Below are 21,619 nucleotides of genomic sequence, written 5' to 3'. Positions count from 1 at the left end.
AACAGTCGGGAACAGTGTGCTACCCACAGATAACTTACCCAAGGATTCAGTGCTGTCAAGGCAACACACTACATCGGTGCCACTCACACTACTCTCAAACTGGAGCAGGTCGCAGCACTACATGACACAATCAACTATCATTTAGCAATCACCAAAAGGTGAATTTAAGGGGGTGAAAACAAAGATACATTCAATAAAACAATTTATAATTTATTGCTCAAGAAACTCTTTGATCTCAAAATTTAACTGTTTTCCATAAAAAAATTTATAAGACAACTGTAATATAAAACCGCAGATTTCATAAAATATTGTAGTTAAAACAACAAAATGCACAATCATGCTTGGCTAAGCCTTCAAAGTTTTTAAGAGAGAATATTTGTACATTAAATTTATTTCGAACCTGCTTAACTTTGAATGTGATACTTCAGTGTACATATAAAAACTGTCTATTTATAGGGTTGGTATTAGTTGTTGGAGCATTCTTCAAAAGATATAATGCTCTGCCGCCTAAGTAGGTAACATTTTATTGGGATATTTTCTAAACAAAACGTTTCATGTAGAAATCTAATGTCTTCAGTAATTTTACTTTCCATGCAATGTGAGTCAATGCTTTGCAAAATTTCCAAAACACTTCAAGGTCTCTTAAAGCAATCATAAAATAAGTATGTTCCTGATGCAAAGTCACAAAAGTTTTAAGCAGAGCAAAATAAAATGGTCATAGAACTTTTGCTATAAAGTGCATTGTACACTTGATGCCATTAAAAAAAAAAACTACAAATTGAAAATGTAACCACTAAATGCTTCCATACTTGCAACATGGTTTGGTCTGACACTTTTCACAAACAATACCATTGTCTTCTACTTGCTTTAAGTCTTGTTACACTGCTTCATTGTGTGAATACATAATTATTTACATCAAAAATTCCTCAGCCAAAACCAAATACACCATACCAGAAAACGAAACTGTATCAAACAATGAATGTTATTGGAAGAAGGAGATTAAGAAGTCCCAAGACACAGAACATAAAATTACAAACATTTCATTAAAAAAAACTTACATGGTAAAAAAAATTAAGAGCAACTGTTGGATAGTAAGATCCTAGACACAATGGCTCTGGCTAAGCTGTTGCAGTGGTAAACTGTAGACTACACTATAAAATTGTGCATGGAAACTAGGTAAAATACAGTTTTCGCTGCTTTTAAATTAAAAAAAGACCATATTGTTTAATTATATGGTTCCATTTCTATTTGCAATTTTATCACTAATTAAATGTCATCTCAGGAATTCATTATTAAACTTACAAGAATCATTTCTTGCTTCTGACAGAATATCCCTTGCTATGTTCCCAAAAAATCTAAAGATTAGCTAAATTACAATAATGTGATGCTTTATGTACATAAAGTTTCAGCTATTTGCAGCAATCATGCATACCAGCATACCACACATCAATTGTCAGCATGCTTCCGCAACTAAGTTAAACTATAAACCCAATGTTGATTTAAATCAAATCATGCTTGACTGCTACAGGAAGATTAGTAATAATAATTTCAAAATTGATGTTCAGGCATTCAGAAAAAAAATTTATTTCTTCAAGAATACTATGATTTAGTCGAAGCAATGGTTCACTTAATGCTTTAAACTTCCATACATTCATAACTAAATTAAGTGGAAAGAATATATTCTAACAAATGTCAACAACCATGTATGTATTTACAACTCAACAGTAAGCCTACAAAACACGTACAAAAAAAAAACTGATGGATTCTATTAATGAACACACTGCAATTTTGATTGTAGGCTTTCGTGCTATGGCCAAGGTAATTATTTAATTAATTCTTAAGTATACATATTTAACTTCCAAAAAAACTCATTAATTAGGCATGATTAAACATTGTGTAGTAATATATTCAAGTAAATTAATAGATATCTTTAAACTAAACTTTGGCATAAATGAAATGCACGATGAAAAGATTTTGATGTAATAAAAAATGTAATTAATAAATACTTCTATGATGTCTGTATCATCGATCACTTACCAGACCTTTCGGCATGCCTTGTCGCGCCCTCTTCAGGCATTACGTGCCCTTGGAGATGGTTGCAACAAGGCACACTGAATGTCGGGCAAACTGTTGATTGTGCACGTGGCTTCAATTCAGAAGCCAAGAAAAGAGTTTGACAATGGCATTTTTTTTAGAATCATTACATCTGTACAAATAAAAATGTAAATGTTCGTTCAATATCTTAAATCCCGAAAAATTCTTCATAGATTGCTTTGAAATTTTAAAACAAAGTTGCATTCGAGTACGCGCGTGTTTTTATATACTTACTAGCTGCAATACTCGGCGTTGCCCGGGCTGAACACAGGGTGTAGTTAGTAATTGTCTTCTTAATTTGAATGTCAAGTGTGATAATTAATTTATATCACTTTCAGATCCCGACAGACGGTCTGCCAGTTTATAGTTATTTACCTGGTCTGTATGTAATTTAGACTTTATAAAGCAATATAGAAAAAAAGCTCGGCCTGCATTGCAATGCCTCATTCAGTTTTGTTTTGTAATATGTTTGAAGTAGTTCCACATATACAAATCATCTATCCATCTCTCTATATATATTTATCTCTATCTACATCTATATACATCTATGTATCTCTCTATCTCTATGTATCTCTTTATATCTACATATATACTTTCCACTATCTCTATATCTTCTATATATAAGTCTCTATATAGCTCTATACATCTATAGGTATATCTCTATCTAACACATTTCATTCTCTATACCTCACTCTATCTCAACTTATCTCTCCGTCTCTATCTCACTATATATATATAAAAATAAATAAATGAATGTGTATTCGTCATCTGTTTTGTAAAGATAAAGATATAGACAGTAAGATACAGACACAGATAGAGAGAGGTATACACAGATTAGAGAGAGGAAAATATACAGATATATATAGATAGAGATATACAGAGAGTGAAGGCTATGGGCTATATAAAGATATATAGTGAGCTGTAGAGATAGAGAGATAGAAACATAACTACATAAAGATATATTTATATAAAGAGAAATATAGTGAAATTTATAGAGGAAAATATAGTGATAAAAAGGGGGGGGGGGGGGGAAAGAGAGAGATAGAGATACTTTGTATGTGTGTACCTACTTCAAACAAATTACAAAAAAAAAATAGCAAGTAGTATAGCAACTTATGCCGGGCATTAGCTAGTTGAGTAATATAATGCATAAATAAATAATAACTTCAATATCAGGGTATGCACACAAATTTGTAATAAAATGTCACTGAATTTTCCCTGACTTTCCATGACAAAAACCTCAAAATTTCCAGACTTTTTAAAAAAAATAATTTACCTATATTGTCATGATCTGAAATAAATAACGAAAATACAGCTTCCACCATTCTCATAGCTGGCCTAAGATTATAAAACAAAAATTCTAATTCAAACAGTATATTACATATTCCATTAATAGTACATAATCATGAATTATGACTATGCACTAAAACACTACATGAAAAAAATTCTTTCAGTCTGAGTGACGGCAGTGATGCTGTGGAATTCCAGTAACACTGTTTATGTTTGTCTACTCCTGAGTTTTTTTTGAGATCATACCCGCATCATTAATATTCTCAATGATCATCTCTTGTTAATAAAAAATACAAATAATTTATTGGCAGTAATTTACTTTTCACATACACTGAAAATTTTTCAAAATTAATATCATCAAGGTTATCTCCACACTTCTGCTTTGACTTAAAAACAAGTAATCCATTCAGAACAAAACCTTTTTCTTCATAATCATGCACAATAATTAATTGTGTACTTGGTAAAATTAATTTCATGACACCAACTTTCGTATTTGAATGACGACAATAAATAAAATAAATAAAAATAGACCACAGTTCCGCCAGTCTTATGAAACTAACGTATTTGTTAGGATAGCACCCTCTCCAAATAACCAATCCAAGTTTTTCAACCAAAATATCTCTCTTTGATTTTACATTTCCCTAACAAAAACCAAACAATTATTTTCTGAAGATTGCTCAACTATTTCTCTGCAATTTATATAACTGTCTTCTTGCAATGCCTTATTTAATTTTTTTTTATGTTGGGACCAAATCTTTTAGAGGCTGCGCTGTTTCTTTAACCCGAGGGTTTCAAAAAAGTCTCACTGGTGTACCTCTTTCCCTCTGTTCAGAATTTGTTCTATTGTTAATGTTAAAAGACTTATTGCAACGCTTGTCATTTTAGCGACATTGTACGTCAAACTGTGTCATAGCATTGTAAACTACATTCCCTGTTCTTGTCCCTGCAGTGGTTTACCAGACTTAATGCGCAATTTCAATTACAATGTAGAAACCATTCCGTAAGTCGGATCGTGTAACTCAGACCGCACTCGACCGATGTTCTCAGCTAGCAGGCAGCTGCTTGACTAAACCCCTCCACTGTATGATGCATTCATCACCTGACCGCCGGGTGACAGTGGGGTACGCACAGGTTCTTTTGCCTCTTGTCGCGTAATAAAAGAACAAAAACCCATACTCAAAAAAGTTTTTCAAAAATGATAACTATACAGTGTGTCCACACAAATTTGTAATGTAATTTCTATGTCTTTTTCCTGGCCATTTTTTTAAAAAAATTACTTACTTTGCAGTTTTTTAAAATAAAAAAAATTTAAAATATCAGCATCTCATCCCCATAGTTGGGCTAGTTCGAACAGAACCTTGCATGTGCCTTTTTATAGTCTGGAAAAAAAAATGATTTCACAGTCTGCGTGATTGCAGACTGGAGCATGACATTTCCCCCTCAAATTAAGACCACTGAGGAATTTTCATGACTTTTCCAGGATTTCAAATAAATTCCCGACTTTCCCTGACCCATTCCATATTTCCTTAATTTTCCCCTGATAACACCCAGACACACAATGTGGGTTTGGCTGTCGGGGTTAAGTTACATTCATGCAAGATGGTTTGGCAAGTCTAATTTTGTACATCATGTGCTGAAGGATGCTTCCCCAACCCAGATGTTGAAAAGTACACTGGTGGAGAATTTGAGACTGTAAAAATAGAAGCAACCAGGTAAGCTGATCATTTCATATGCATGACCTCTTCATTTTATAATAAAGAAACACTTAAAAAAAAATCAGAATACTAGCAAATAATGTGTTCCTCCAACAATTTACCAGGTACAACAACATTCCTAGTAAATAATGTAATATACTAATGAGCAGTGTGAGAATGAAAAACAGGTTTATTCCTAAAGTCAAATTTCTTTGGAAAAAAAATTGCCATACAAACACCAACAAACTACTTAACTACAGTAGAACCCTGTTATAATGTTTTTCAAGGGAGCACAAGAAAAAAACATTATAAGCAGGAAAACGTTATAAGCAGAAAATCTCAATTTAGCACTTAACAATGTTTGAGCTTTGTACCAATGGACTCACCAAGCTATGTAAACAACTTTAATGTTAAAACCAAAGATAGTATACTTGATACATGAATTTTCTGAAACAAGCCAACAATTTTTCAACTTCCCTCTTGTTCCCTGGTTAAATTTGGTTTGTCTTTAAAGATACACTGCCACATTTTTTGTAAAATTGTCTCACGATTCGTGATGACAACATTAAGAGTGAGAACGTCTACTCCTTCGCCACCTGAAAATGTTTAATTTTGGGATTCCTACGTATGAATGAAAAAAAAAAAAATTATTTGTAAGCAATAGAAAACACTTTCAGTTATGCCCTCGCTCAATGGTTGGCAACTTAAATATCATAGGACTATGTACGTGCATCTGAATACCCACTGGAATGGCAAGGAAGTGAAGAGTTGACTAAGGGTGCCAACTGACACGTAACTATGAACATTGTGTACCTTCAGTATATTGCATAAAATTGTATTTTAACAAACTTCATGTATTGTATGGCAGTGATTGTAAACATAAACATACATAAAGGAAACTTTTTATCGTAAGTGTTGGAATAATTTGGTTTTAAAACATTTTTTCCCCATTTATTGAATGTTAGAAAGCAAACATTATAAGCAGGAAATTTATGAACGTTATATGCAGGAAATAAATACATTGTCCTTATGGGGGAAATATTGGGACTTTAAAAATATGACATTATAAGCAGGAAAACATTATATGCAGGAACATAATAACAGGGTTCTACTGTATTTTATTTAATTCTCTGGGTGGTTACCCACTTCACTGAACAAAAATACACCCACAATTAAGTTTTCACTGGCAATAATTTTAGGAACTACGCAGTCGTGCTATGTAAGGAATATTTATGTGCAAACTATCATAAAAAATATGTACCATAACACGGAAAAGAGAAACAGAATTTCCACTTGTATTGCACAAAAGCCGAGGGATTTAACTCATCAAGTACACAAGCTGCGTTAAGCTGAGTTTGTCTTCTAGCTGAAGACACAAACTTTGCTGTAAGACTGACTAAGAAAATGTCTCAATGAAAGTGTTTATAATACATAAGATGCCGTAAGGCAATTCCTCCAGCCATAGTAGATAAAGTCGGTGACATGAAACAGCACTAAATTTTTACATTTCTGTAGAAAAGGAGTGCACAACAATGTATCCCTTCATAACAGTTGTCAATGGAAATCACGCTCTTTATGTGCCTCTCATTTTTTTAAGGTTATGTCTGTATTGGTCAGATGCATTCACGTTAATTTTTTACATTATAATTTTCGCCCACACCCCCAGCCCTGCAAAAGCCATAGGTGAACTGTAACTAGATAGCAGCACCTTTGATTGCAACACAGATTGCCAAAATGGAAATTATTACCACCAAGGAAGTTACAATAAACTAAATACACATCTGATTGTTACAAAAGTGTTGTTATATTTTATAAAAAATTATTTTATTGTGGACAGTACACACAGATTATTAATAACCAGCCTATTCATACCACTGCAATCATGAAATGTGAATTCTCATAGACACATGAAAACCCTTACATCTACTAATATTCCACTTTCAACAATGGATGTTTACATAAATACCATGAACCAAAATCTGTTGCACTATTTATTACCATTTTACAGGCGGTCAAAGTAAATCCCCAAAAAATTATATTAACTTTGAAGCATCCATAAATAAAGCCACTCATTAATTTTTCTAGGCGATAATATTTACACATTTAGGTTTTGGACAGTATTTTGTTCCAAACTACTGACATCCAAACAGAAACATGATCTCATTACAAAATAAATTTCAAATGGGAGGATTTACATGTTCGCATACTGTTTTGTTGGCCACCTGTCAGAATTTAGAGAAGCAATGTGAAAAATACTGTAATAACACCAGGAGTGAAGTCCAATCCTCCATCACCCAAGCAGGGTAAGAAAAGTGCAGAGACGGATATCAAGAGATTATTATATTAAATGGATGGCGTAATGTCTCAAAACCTTAGACCATAAATCCAGATTTATTAACTTTTAGCTGAACTAGCAATCTCAGGGACCAATCAATATTCACTCAGAAGCAGATACAAAATGAACTAGTAACTTAAAAAGCTGCATATGATAAAGCGAGGGAACTCCTCATTGTAAACACAGCAATTTTAAGGCTTTCCAAAGCATCTAAATGCACCCACCAAACAAATACTTTTCTATGGTAATGGAAACCAGAAAATTTGAATGTAGTGACAAGGAAAGACTAACAACAATGGTCAGTGTTCAAAGGACACAATCACACAAAGATAGGCATCTGCACGTAGTCACTCGATACACAATCACAAAAGAGAACAGCGACCAATAGTTCCACCTGGTCATTCCATATAAAATCAACACACTAAAATAAAATAAAAATTTACTTGACCACCTCAGAATCTGATGAATTTTGATATGAAGTTTGTCCTCTAGAGATGAAGAAAAATGGTAATTTTTTTCAAATATCTCAAATGGTTTCAAATTTACGGCTATGAAAGTTTCCCAAAATCCGCCAAAAAAAAACCTAACCGACAAATTTTAAGATCACCATAGCTTTTCTCCTAATTGACCTAGAGAGATAGGAGTGGTGTCATTTTACTCAGTTTTAAATGCTCTTTCTTTTGATCCACAAAACAGCATACTTTGTTAAAAAAAAGTGTTTTTGAAAAAATCAAATTCAAAATTTTGATTTTGATTTTCTCAAAACGTGCATATTTGAAAATTGTTATTTATATGTAGCTTATTTTACATCCTGTGAAAATTTTGTTGCATGGTGCACATGCATGGTGAAAATTCACTATCATTTTTTCATACGTGCCTAAAAAAGTATAACCTCAAATATCCACTATACACGGAGATAATTTACAAGGTTTGAGTGGACAGTTTCTAACTATTTTCATTTTAAGTGAGGCTAGAAACTTAAGTAAGGTGTCAAAAAATTAATCGGCAACGTAACTGTTTATTTGAACAGCAGTCCTCCAGATGTTGCCTCCGTGACCCGTGGACACCCTGGACCTGCAGGGACTGTTGCGAGTGCTGAGCACGGGGAAACGTGGCGAGAAGACACTCACCTCCTCCGTCTCATACTGCATGCTCTCGAGAGACTCGCGGGAGCCGCGCCGGCTCGCCCTCTCCTTGCCGCCCGAGCCGCGCCGCTTGTCCGGCGTCTCGCTCAGGATCTGAGACACCTTCGCCTGCTTCACGATGTCCAGGGCCTGCGACCAGCAACCACACCGGCTCGCACCTCCGCGCCTCTACTCGGCAGCGCACACACTCTCTCATCACGGCAGTGCTGCCAACTTCCGCTTCCACCCACTTCCATGCATGCGATCGCGTTCACACACTTGACTCCACAAGATAAATAACACACGTATACAATAATGGGCTGATTTATATATTTTTTTTCCATCAAATACCGTTTAAATAATACACAAGTCTAAAAACCACTTAAAATTAATAACCACTACAGTCAGTATCAGGATTTATACTTATGTTTATGCATCGACACCTGAATCTATGTGGGTAATTATGTTTTCATTATACACCTAATCATTTAAATGGGATTAAAAAAATATATATACATTACCAAAATTTTTGTGCCATTTAGCCATCTGATATACGCATGGGATTTAACTTACGATACGGTGAATACATAGATATTTCTAACGTATTTAAGTACCGAATCTGGGTGTCTTAAATCGGTATTATTACTTGAATATCTGTTAACACTTGGCAGCATTGGCAAAGTAAGGTGAGGCTTCAACGGCTGAACATTGTGATGCACAGTGAAAGGTTTTTGATCAAGACTTATTTGATTCAGCACATTCTGTAGTCTGGCACCAATTGAGCAGCTCACATTTATATTTTTTTTTGAGGATTCAGGCTGATGGATGACCTTGGCCGCCCAATCACATCACTGCCCCGCCAGAGTTTTTAGTTCGCTCCGAGTTTATCGTTAGCATCAGTAGTTTTCATCACAGTGTTTTCAAATTTACAGCCGGGACATTTCCAGGATTAATTTTAGAAGACAAGCGTGCATCTGTATTTTTTTCCGTATAAGAGGTTAATGCAACTTGTCTTAAATACTACTACTTTATATTTGTTTTTCTTTGGTATTCCTGTTAAAACTATAGTAATTTTTGTTAATAAACATGGCAAAATCACTCTACTACAGCTTGGCCTAGGTCCTGACGTGACAGATTAAAGACCTTTAACTCCGGCCAAACCATCACAAGATTCATGTCGCACCAGACCAGCCAATCATGAATGAATAATGATTTTGTTTATTTTACAAGAATACTCCGCTGATAAAGTGTGCATATTCCTTGCAGCACCTGTCAACAAAATTCTCACCTTACAATGAACAGATTATACAAAACGTTTATTCACTTTTGTCTGAACACTTTAGTATTCAAAAGTTGAAAAACATTTTTCGGCCAAAGTAACCCTATTTTCGACTTTTCTTTTTGCGGAACCCCCCAACTCCTTCGAAGAAAGTTATTTGGACAGTAATCGTGCCTGCTCTACTTGACACTCGTCCCTGTGACCCTGCCGCGGAACCCCGGGGTTCCGCGGAACACCTTCCGGGAACCGCTGAGCTAGATAATAGTTACCAGACAGCTCCAAGTTAGCTACGATAAAACCTGGCATCGTCGCACAAGTCTGATGGATGGTGAAAGAATAAACATTGTACGTATTTGTAAAAATAGTAAAACATCCACATCTCGACAAATTTTGAAAATTATCGTATAAAATAAAGCTACAGATAAAGAATAGAAGGTAATGTTTGTAAACAGAACACAGCAGCGACACTGCTCGCCTGCGCAGACGGCACGGAGCAGCCGAGGACCCACCTCCTTGCGGGACCGCAGGGCACAGTCCTCCAGCGTCTCGGCGGCCTCGTACTTGCCCTGGCGGCGGTACAGCGCCCCCAGGTTCTTGAGGGTGGTGGTGACGGTGGGGGAGTCCACCTTGGCTGCCTTGTGCCAGCCCCCGTACTCCCCGTACGGCACGTTCTCCTTGTTGCGGTGCTTGTTCTCCTCCCGCTCCTCCGCCACCTGCCAGATGGGCTTGTTGTCCCCTGCACAGGCCACCACACACTCCTCACCCCGCGCGGCCGGCACCGCACGCACACCACTCCGCAGGCTGTGCACCACTGTGCGTTCGTTAGACGTACCAGTCGATAGTCGTACTGGACAAGTCCATGCCACTATATAGAAGAACGAGAACATTTATGATGTTGAAAAAAACATTTTCTTAACTAGGTCATTAAATGACAATTTTCTAGTTACTATTTGAATGAACAAAGTTGTTTAGTTCATATGAAATTATACTACTACTTTCAAGTAAACTATTTTTTTTTTTTTAAATCAGAAACAAAATTCCAAAGAACCTAATTTTAATATAAATTTAATAGTTCAGGATGAACTAATTTACAAGTCGCCAGAAATTATAATATGACCCTGAATGACAGGACCACCTAAAAATAAAATAATCCTTAAATTAAAGACAACATCAAATGAAAGTAAACCTACAATGTTTGATCATCTTGAATGTTTGACCACCTGAATCTAAGATAACCTCAAATGCAAGAACATCTCAAGTGACAATACCCTGTAAACAAAAAAATAAAAACATAAATGAAATATGACACTGAAAGAAAGTAAACTTTGAATGTTTTACCATCTTGGATGTTTTATCAACTTAAACTTAAGATTAACCTCAAATGCAATACCACCTTGAATGTAAGACCAACTGAAATGAAATATGACCTCAAAATAAAGTAAATCTCAAATTAAAAACTACCTTGAATGAAAGACTACCTCGAATGAAAGTCTACCTAAATGCAATACCACCTTGAATGTAAGACCAACTGAAATGAAAGATGACCTCAAAATAAAGTAAATCTCAAATGAAAATCTACCTCAAATGAAAGACCACCCCGAATGTAAGACCACCCCGAATGTAAGACCACCTCCAATTTAAGACCACCTCCAATTTAAGACCACCTCCAATTTAAGACCACCTCAAAAGTAAGACCACCTCCAATGTAAGACCACCTCCAATGTAAGACCACCTCCAATGTAAGACCACCTCCAATGTAAGACCACCCCGAATGCAAGACCACCTTGAATGTAAGACCACCTGAAAAGTAAAATGGCCTCCAAGAATTAACATAATAATTACTAAGTTATTCTTCCAACAATCAGACAGTTTTACGAAATTAATGCAAGGATACAAGATTCTATTTATATATGGTAGTGAATTATGAGGTTGGTTTTAACCAGCACTCAACTTACCACAAACCAATATATTTCGCTGCACTAATTATAATGTTTATGTATGACCAAAAACAACAACATTAAGAGCTTAAGTTTCTTGAAACATAAAATAATTATTTTAATCGTGAAGATGATTTATTATATTATTATTGATTCATCAGTTATGATTTGACTACAATAGAACCCAGTATGAGTTTCAAATATAAGATATTGACTATAAGGTCTATTAAATTAACCTGAATCACATTATTAAACATTTTGCAGCCTTTGAAAATATAGTTTTTAATATTTTGCTTAAATTTTTGTCGTACTTACAGTAAGAATCCTAAAATTATGATTATAATCATAATTTTTATGTTTTATGTATAGTATGGTTTAATGAGAAATATTCAATATTCTTAAAGATATCTACACAAATTGGAAATGAAAATATAATAAATTTTCACTTATTTTAAAGTTAAAAATTAAAAGTTTCCTTTTGTATTCTTTGTTAATTGCAAACAAAAGGCAGGTATAAGACCTGATATCACACTAAAGCCAGCACAGATTCAATTATCAGGCCCACCCCATTAAAGAAGTTACCTCAAAATGGGGAGCTAAATATGTTTAAATCACAATATTAAGACAAACAGCAAATATTTAAACCATGCTATTTCAGATTGGTTGTAAAATATCAATGTATTAAATTTTGGTCTAATTTTTAAGCATTACTGAGAAATAAATTTGAATGAACATCAGCATTCTATTTGAAAAGCAAGTATTAAAAATAGAGGTCCATTAAATCTGGCTGATAAACTGTAAGCCAAAAAAAAAAAAAAAACAGCACTATTCTAGCAGGAATACAGAATATATTTTCAATAAAATATATAATTATTATATGTAGTACAATGCCTGCAATAGTCATTGAATACAATCTTGCAAAAAGAACATAAAATCATAACAAAAGTCAAACTAAATAAAATTAGTCAAATTCCAAAATAAAAATCAACTAAACATATACTTTACAATAACCAATAAGTTACAAAAATATTTGTATGAACCGATACGTTCAACCAAAGAAGAGACTAAAATTCAAAATGATTGCGAACCACCATAGCTTTCATTTCATTTAAAGAAGTAACAAAATCATTTTGAAGGGAGAAAGTTTATTTGTGAACAATTGTTAATTCTAGAAAATTCTAATTTTGATAATGTAACACAGAATATTTTAAAAAATAAAATGCCTTCAGAAATATTTAAAAAAAAGTTTGTTTTGTCATTTCTGTTTATATTTATTTATAAAATCCTTAGTAACATTTGCTTTTTTTAAAAAAAAAAAAAACCCCCGTACAACAAAAAATATACTCTATTCTTACTTTAGCATGCTGGTCACATGAACAGTACATGAACAGTATTTGAATTTAAAATTAGAGTAACAAAGCTAAAATGTCTAACAACAATTTAAATGTAATTAACAAATGTAATTATAACAAGGTTATAAACCATTACCAAGTTTAACACAAATGATAGACAAACTTCACAAGGAAAAATAATTTAGACTTTCAAATAAAATTCAAAAATTTGAATACCAACAGAAAAAAATAGTAAAACAAATTACAATTAGGCCTACAAAATGGTAAGTAAAATAATTAATTGTATGATTGTTTTGCCTTGTTTTACTTCAAACAAAAAATTATATAACAATTAAAAAAAAGTCAAAAAGTAACAAAACAGATAAAGAAAATCAATTATAATAATATTTAAAAATTTCATTTACAGAAATTTAATATCATAAAAAACAAAAACATTAATAATACAATACACAGTTTTATAATTAATTTTTTATCTTTCAGCTAAGGCTATGCTCCATCAATTTCTACAGAAACTAGATTCTTTATAAAAAAAAAATTCTTGCTAAGATAATTTTGTAAATCTTCTCAAACACCAAACAGAAAGAAAATTTATATGACTAACTTCAAGTTTTTCAGTCAACCATTTCTTCTTCAAATTAGAATAATGACAGAAGCTAAGTGGGTGTTTCAAATGAAAATTCTATGTTAAGAACCAAAATAAAAAACAATAAGATAATGAATGTTACAATTTTTAAAGATATATCTTTAATTAGGACTAAAAAACATTAAATGTTAGAAGCCATGAATATAGTGAATCATTTACAGTCATGAAAAATTAATGAACCAATCATAAAGAATGTTGACTGAAATTAAATTAAAAAATATTCATCACAATATACGAATGATTTTATTTGGTAATTTGTGATTGATTAATATCATTTTAATATTTTATTACTTTCATGAAATTATATCTGTAACAAAATTAGACTTATTGCACAGAAATATATTGTTGGACATTGACTAAGATATTCGTAAATACACACATTCATACACACACATCACTATTTACAAAAGCAAAATAAAACCATCAAAGTAGAATCTCACATTTTCTGTTTCCAATGGCAAACACATTACCAAAAATACAATAGCTCTAAAACTTAAATTACTTAAGTACACCTAAAACAGCAAGCATGAAAATAAATTCAAACATGATAGCTATGAAAAAAAAACCTATTCCCTCTACATGAAACTACAAAAAACAGAAACATGATTTTGCTTAACTACAGTACATGGCTAAGAAAAATATAAAATAGTGATTATACATGCAAATTTATTTCTACAAGATACATACCGGAACTGTTCATTGTTAAAAATGGCCTTTCACAAGGAAGCGTATAGTTACTTTAAATTAATACACTACTTAAGTTAATAATAAATGCAATTTCCCTTAATATCAAGTAAATAAAATTTAAAACTACAAAACACCCAGCATTAAATTTTGTTTTCTGAAAGTTACTGCACCATTACCAAAAGATCTAGAAACATTTGTACAGTAAAAAAAAAGGTAATCACACTATATCACAAATCTGAACTGTATGTACAATATGAAATTGTTTGAAAATCATTAGCTACATTCACAAAACAGCGAATGAGATGGGGTAACCAGCAGGGACTAACGTAAAGCTTACAACTTGTTACCTGTGTGACTTTAGGAAGCAATGGAAAACATGCAAGCATCAAACACTTCATTGTAATCGCTATGGGAGTTTACAATTAGGATTAGTTAAATAAAATAAGGGTGTGCCATAGAGACCTTAAGTTCATGATTTTCATCTAACAAAAGGAAGTTGAAAATGTCAAATTTCTAGGTTTACCAACAAGCTGAGAACACTTTGTGATTGGCTTGACTAGGAGAGATTATTTTTGCAGACTTTAGGTTTCTACTAGCACATCCAGGCAGCATTGTGTAAAACGTCGACAGAGATGTTTTTTCACGTTAAGACATGGAACTAGCTATGTTTTGGATTTTCTAAGTGATTAACAGCATGGTTTCTACGGTTCAACACATCCTGTAATCCAGCACTAATAGAGCCACTTGCGTTCAGATTGTTTCAGGTGTGTTCCGGCCATTATAAGATGACATGGCATGTAAGAATGGAAAATAAATCAGCACCTTCATGTGAGATGTGAGGTCACTTGGCCTTGTGTATGGAAGAAATTGCTTATCCACATGCAGGATTAACATTAGGGGTAGCGATTTATGAGGGAATTATGCAAGGCAGAGAAGCAGTACATAAGGACTGCTTTCATTTTGATCACTCTCAGGTAAGAATCTAGAAATTGACAACCAAGATGAACAGAATGAGAGGATTTTTTTATCTTTGGCTAACTTCAAACTCTGCAGCACAGAAAAATATATTATAAAATAAAGCATGATAGATACAAAGCACCTAATGTAATTTTAAAGGGAAACAAGGATAAAAAAAACCTGGCTCAAGCTAGTCAATTCATTCTAAAAATATTCTTTTACATCTTCCTCTGAGGAACAATAGCACCAATGGGTGTGCGGACTCCACGCAACGACGAAATAAGTAATGTCAAGTAAAATGACCTTTCATATAAGATGAGTCACAGCTTTAAACTCCTCAAATTTTCTTAAAATTCTAATCTTTTACACCAGAAAATATTCTACTATTCAAAATATCACTTTTTCTAAAAATAACTATTTAAGCCTACAGTTAGTATCTTAATCATTAATAACCCTAGGCCTACTTATGGTTACTATTTATTTTCACTTTTTAGGCATGCATATTCATAAATACAAGCATATTTTTGTAAAACAATTTACATAAAAAACTATGATTTTATAGCAATAATGTTTCAAACTGTCAAAAAATCATAACTTTAATCTCCAATTATTTATTTTTATATTTTCCAGCATTTTTGATAAAACTTTGAATGGCTTTAAATGAGTTTATTTTGTACACATGCTTTATCAGTAACAAGGGTTTTGTTTATGGCAACCACTGGTAGAGCATGAACCATTGTTTCACCAAGTAACAGTGCTGCCACATTGACTAAAAAAGCTATTAGAATGGAATGATATCATTAAAAAAAGATCATGTTTCCCATTCTGTCTTTTAGAAAGGGAGAGGAAAAAAAGCATAATAAAGAGATGTGATTTCTCACAACAAATAATCATGAAAACATATATAACTTATGGGATAATTTGGCCCATGAAATATTGAATTTCGAATTGTGTCCTTAAACATATGTGGAAACATCACAACATGAAACATCAAATTTAGGGACAAAGTTTACGTGGATTGAGATCTGAAAACAATGAAAACATAGTGGGTAATATCATACTCTTCAATTAGGAACATAGTCGATGCCTTGTTACTATTGTAAAAAGTTGACTGATAAAAAGTTTGTTTGTGATGGAAATAAATAATTAATTATTATTGTAATAAATTATTATTTTCATAATAAATTATTATTTTCATTTGTCAACTGACAAAGAAACAAAACCCTTGTGTAACATACTCAGGTGAACAGCAACAAAGTGAAACTGTACACTTTTTTGCCTGCCAGCTATGCAAACTGTGTACAATTAAGTTACAATACTGCACTGATGTGTACATACGTCTCACTAGCTTACAGATGTACATCACAGCGATGATGTACGATATGGATATTATGTAAGAAGACATACTTTTCCCACCAAGTTACATCAGGTTGGAAAGAAAGAGAGTGGTTTCTAAAGCATTAAATATTAATCTTAAAATATTTCCACTTTTCGTATTTTTCTTCTCAGCATTACTATACAATACAATCATTCACGTTAGTCTATTATGGCATTTATCTCCTCAAGAATCAAGCACACCTTAATATTTATTGGTCATTAATTCATCACATGCCATAGTTCACAATAAATTATTCTTACATACCGACATAAGGTAGTGAAATGACTAATTACTTAAAAACTCAGGAACTTTATGCAACTATTTTTAAAACTACACATACTTCTATGTAGAACAGGTACATAAAATAAATATTAGTATACATTAGTCAACAGTATAAAACAATTATCACGAAAATTCTTTAATAAAAATGACTAAAACCAACTCAATCTTGAGTTTTAAATTGGTCAACAAGCACTTGTATAAAAGAGGCACTTAATTCATATTAAAACACTGACTTTCGTCCTAACGTCCAAATTCGTGTGTTCGAGACATTTCTCACAATATCAAAACAGGTTTTCTCATTTATTGCGACAACGTTTTTGTATTAGCACACATTCACATGCAAATTTGTCAATAGAAAAGATACACCGTATTTCCCGACGTTTTGACTGTCCAATCAAAGTGGCTGGGTGAGGTCAGTCATAGCAGGCCAGAGTTCGCAGTTCACTTTTTGACAGCTAGCTTCTTCGCTTGTGGTGGTTTGTCTATTGCACGGCCACGAAATAACTCAAATTAGAGACTAAAAAAATTCCTTACCTTGAAGACCAAACAAAAGCAAAAAATAAATACATATTTACACATGGCATATGAAAATTAACAAATAATTAGAAAGCAGCATGCATTCATTGCAGCCAAGCAGCATGCTATAATTGCTATTTAACATAGCAGAGAGTGGTGTGTGTTAACCATGGTAACACAAAGTCTTCTACACTTTTTTTTCCTTACAAATTCTCATATTACTATGGAACTGAATATAAGGTTAAGTCACAATTGAGTCTGTAAAACATGCAAAATATTATGCAATCACAAAGACACTCATCAATAGTCACTGCATGTATACAATAACTACAGTTTTTCCTGAAGCAATCTATTTTTATGAAATAGTAATTTATTAAAATTTTTTACTTAATACAAAAATCTTTTATTAAAAACTGCACACACAAAATATTTACAATTCTAATACAGTAAACATAAAACATTAACAATTAAGTTTTAAAACTCAAACCGCCTAAAAAAATCTATTTCTCCGCTGAAAACCAAGTCATTTAAGACCAGGTGAAATTTTGCTTGAAAGATGTTTCCCCCCAACTAAACTCCCTGTCCATGTAAAACGCACGCGTGCTGCCTTCCAGGAAAAGTTATGCAATACTTCAATCCATGAAATACATATTTACAAAAGTTTTAAGGCTAAGAGAATCAAAATTTTATGTCCACTTTAATTAGTTTCCAGGTATCAAAACATAAATGATTGCAAGCCCCTTTATCAGCATGGTTCGTGCCATTTTAGGAGACAAAAAAATCTGACTACCACGTAACTACGATTATACAAAAGCTATATATGCTGCAGAAAATACCCAAACCTCTAAATCAACTGGAAACACACACAATTTTCACACCACAGGCCAGAGATTACGAAAAGATACAGGTGAACATTAGCCGTCTGACCTGAAGCACCCCCCCCCCCCCCCACACTCATCCCCCCCCCCCCCCCCCGATTTTCACATACCAATACGGCAGACATTTGTTTATATTTGTATCAGCTGTTCAGAAGAAAATTAGATCAAAATATGACTGGTTAATATGTTTATATCCATTGATAGCCCACAAGGAACCTTCATTATACAAATGTAATGATATGAGTTGACATACTTCTCAAATTCAACTCCCGACACAGAAATAGCTGATACCACATTTGTAAACGAATGCCGTAGTACGTGCAGTAAGCTGAATCCTCCTCCCCGTCTGGCTTCACCCCCCTCGTCTGTACACTTCCCTAATCCCGACATTGGCAGGCACCTCGCCTCGCACTAGCTACGGGTCGTGGGGCACTCACCGTCGATGGTGCCGAACTCCCGCTCGTGGGCCCGGGTCAGCACCTGCTTGTACAGGATCTCCGCCTCCTTGTACTTGCCCTGCTTCAGGTAGCACGACGCCAGGTTGTTCTTCGTCTTGGCCACGTTCGGGTCGTCCGGGCCCAGCTTGGCCTCGTAGATCTCCAGAGCGCGCTGGTAGTAGCGCTCCACCTCCTCGTACTTGCCCTGTGCACCATCCCTCGTCACGCTCACGACAATACCACAGCGGCAGCTCTACAGCTCGCAATTACTGGCACATAAGCTGTAGAGTGCACTTGGATTGCACTACAGAGAAAATGCCATCCAGTGTTGCCAAAATAATGCTACCCGGCTCGTTAGCACTAAAATTCTTATTTTGTTTACAATCAATAATTATAGCAAATTTTAATTTTTTTTTTTTTTAAATTTTACTACTTGTTCATTTTTCTAAGACCATAAAAAAAAAGTTCTTTTTAAACACTATTATTACATTTGTATGCATTCTCAAAATAAATGTATCAATTCTAAACACCAAATATTATTTCACAGGATTTGTAGCAGTCAGTCACTAGAAATAACAATGCATTACATTAATCACAACTATGGTCAAACAGATTTAGACATCTTTAATATTAAATTATGTAAAAAAAAAATGTGACAGCAAAAACAGCTGACATATAACCAAGATGGTGTCTTGCAGTAATGTTTCTTAAAAGTGATGAAATACAGCAAGAAAATGTATTCCCAAAATTCTCATTACATATTTTACTTAATAGAATACACTGTTTCAGATACATTTTCAACAGTTTTCATTACATTACAAAGTTGTGTCTAATTTATACTCTACGGCATACTTCTGGCAACAGAGCACACAAACAAGAACAGCGCTAATATCAGATACCGTGCATTGGAAAGAGAGAGTAGAAGCCCATGAAATTGCACACTCAAATTAAGAACATGAATTGCTTTGAAAACTATCACACAATTTATTTATTTTTATTTATTTATTTTATTTTGTGAACATGGTTATTACAGACGGACAAACAGGACAAACACCACACAAGTCAGAGAAACCAGAAAGGAACTGACCATGGCCCATTTTTCTGTGACCATCCCAGCAATTGACTGAAGTGGTTTCAGGAAGGTTAGATGGATCAAAATCGAACCCAGGTTCTCTAGAATGCAAGTCCAACGGTTTCACGGTTAAGTAACCTCGTTTAGTTCCACACACACAGAAAATTAAAATTAAAAAGGACATATGCATTAAATTAGTGAGGGTCAAATCCTAATTTTATCGAATCCGAATCTCAAATTTAAATCCCAAAGAGAATCTCAAATGTACCCCCTGAATTCGAATCTTGGTTTCAAGGGTCAGAAATAAAATAATGTACAAGAAATAAAAAAATATTAAGTGTTGAAATATTCCATCTTTTAAATGTTTGTTTCACAAACTATGTTTCAAGAATCAATATATATTGTAATTTATTTATATAATTACATATTAAAAGTATAGTATTATCTTGGGGAATGGTAACAGGATTGATATGAAGAAAAAATAGACCTAGTAAACTTCAGAGGTTATCCGTGTTGAAATTTCATAGTGATTATTATGGTTATTTTTAAGCTATTTGTTTTTAAATATTAATTATAATTATTGAAGTGTTCCATACTAAAGTTATAGTAGTGTTATAGTGAGCTACCCATCATTAGGAGTGTTGATTAATCTTTATTATCAGTTTAACTTCTCCTAGTTTGTTCGTTATATCTATTTTTATAATTGAATCATTCCTTTTTGTGCTGAGTCTGCATTGGGCACACATTCTCACATGAACAATTCGCCAGGCAAAAAATTATTTCATCCAAAATTTCTCATAGAACTGTTTCTTTGGTGCCTTACTCAGTTCGAACTGGAAGTTTCTAGTAATAATGGAGGTTAAGGAAGAGTAAAAAGAAGTCACTTCTTAGCAGGACATCGGGCAAGACATCTGTGTGTGGGGCGGTCCCGATTCCCACGGGACCCCGCACGAGAGTCAAGAAGACCACGCAACGACCGCAGATTAATTAGTTGTCTTAACACAAAAGTTAAATTTCAGGACGTCTTGTCATTTGTGACTACAGACATAGGGTGCAACACCGAAGCTGTAGTGAACTTCTGCATCGGGAGTTTACGATATTTCAGTCTGGAAGGTTCGGCGGAGTCACTGATGTCATCCTACACCCTGATCCGAGAGTATTATGAAAGTGTCTCAAATTCCTAGCAGTTTTCAGCAACCTGGAGGAGCTAAAATAGCCAAATTCCTGACGTCTACAGTTGTAGTTTTAGTAGACTCTACATCCTCATAGCTGAAGTTTCTGGATGCTGTGCTGTCCGCCTAGAGGTCCCGTCAACGAAGATTCACAGCTCTACCGAACCCTGAATATTTTGCAGCACGTTAAGTCAGTTATTTGCATAAATTTATATAAATAGGTATACTGCTAATTAAAATAAATAATTTCAATATTGTAATAAACTATATGATTTGTGTCCTCTTTTGACTTACAAAGTAATTTTTTTTAAATGAAATAATAATAATAATAATAATAATAATAATAATAACAATAACAATAATAATAGTTATTTTTCACAATTACTTCATGTATTACTATATTTATAATAAATTAAATGTAATTTTGGTTTCTTGGGTTTGTATGTGATCATTATTTGATATTATAATTAATATTAATATTGCATACACTAT

The 21,619-nt window shown here is 33.6% G+C and overlaps 1 protein-coding gene across 14 annotated transcripts in view; it reads right to left on the bottom strand.

Annotated features, from left to right (window-relative positions):
* Positions 1-21,619, bottom strand: part of LOC134528296 (kinesin light chain) — a 247,810-nt gene that overhangs the window by 20,612 nt on the left and 205,579 nt on the right. For 13 of the 14 annotated variants that reach the window (XM_063361796.1, XM_063361802.1, XM_063361793.1 and 10 more), the window contains 3 exons: positions 18,884-19,088; positions 10,326-10,552; positions 8,544-8,687 (listed from right to left, as the gene is read on the bottom strand). In XM_063361796.1, the coding sequence (XP_063217866.1) occupies positions 8,544-8,687; positions 10,326-10,552; positions 18,884-19,088 (576 nt within the window). Of the gene's footprint in view, positions 1-8,543; positions 8,688-10,325; positions 10,553-16,963; positions 17,535-18,883; positions 19,089-21,619 lie in introns of those variants that run through there. The other variant, XM_063361804.1, reaches the window with a different exon arrangement.

Source organism: Bacillus rossius, chromosome 1, assembly GCF_032445375.1.
Source record: "Bacillus rossius redtenbacheri isolate Brsri chromosome 1, Brsri_v3, whole genome shotgun sequence".
Classification (NCBI taxonomy): domain Eukaryota; kingdom Metazoa; phylum Arthropoda; class Insecta; order Phasmatodea; family Bacillidae; genus Bacillus; species Bacillus rossius.
The sequence above is the reverse complement of the archived record's forward strand: the minus strand, read 5'-3'. Positions and strand labels throughout refer to the sequence as shown.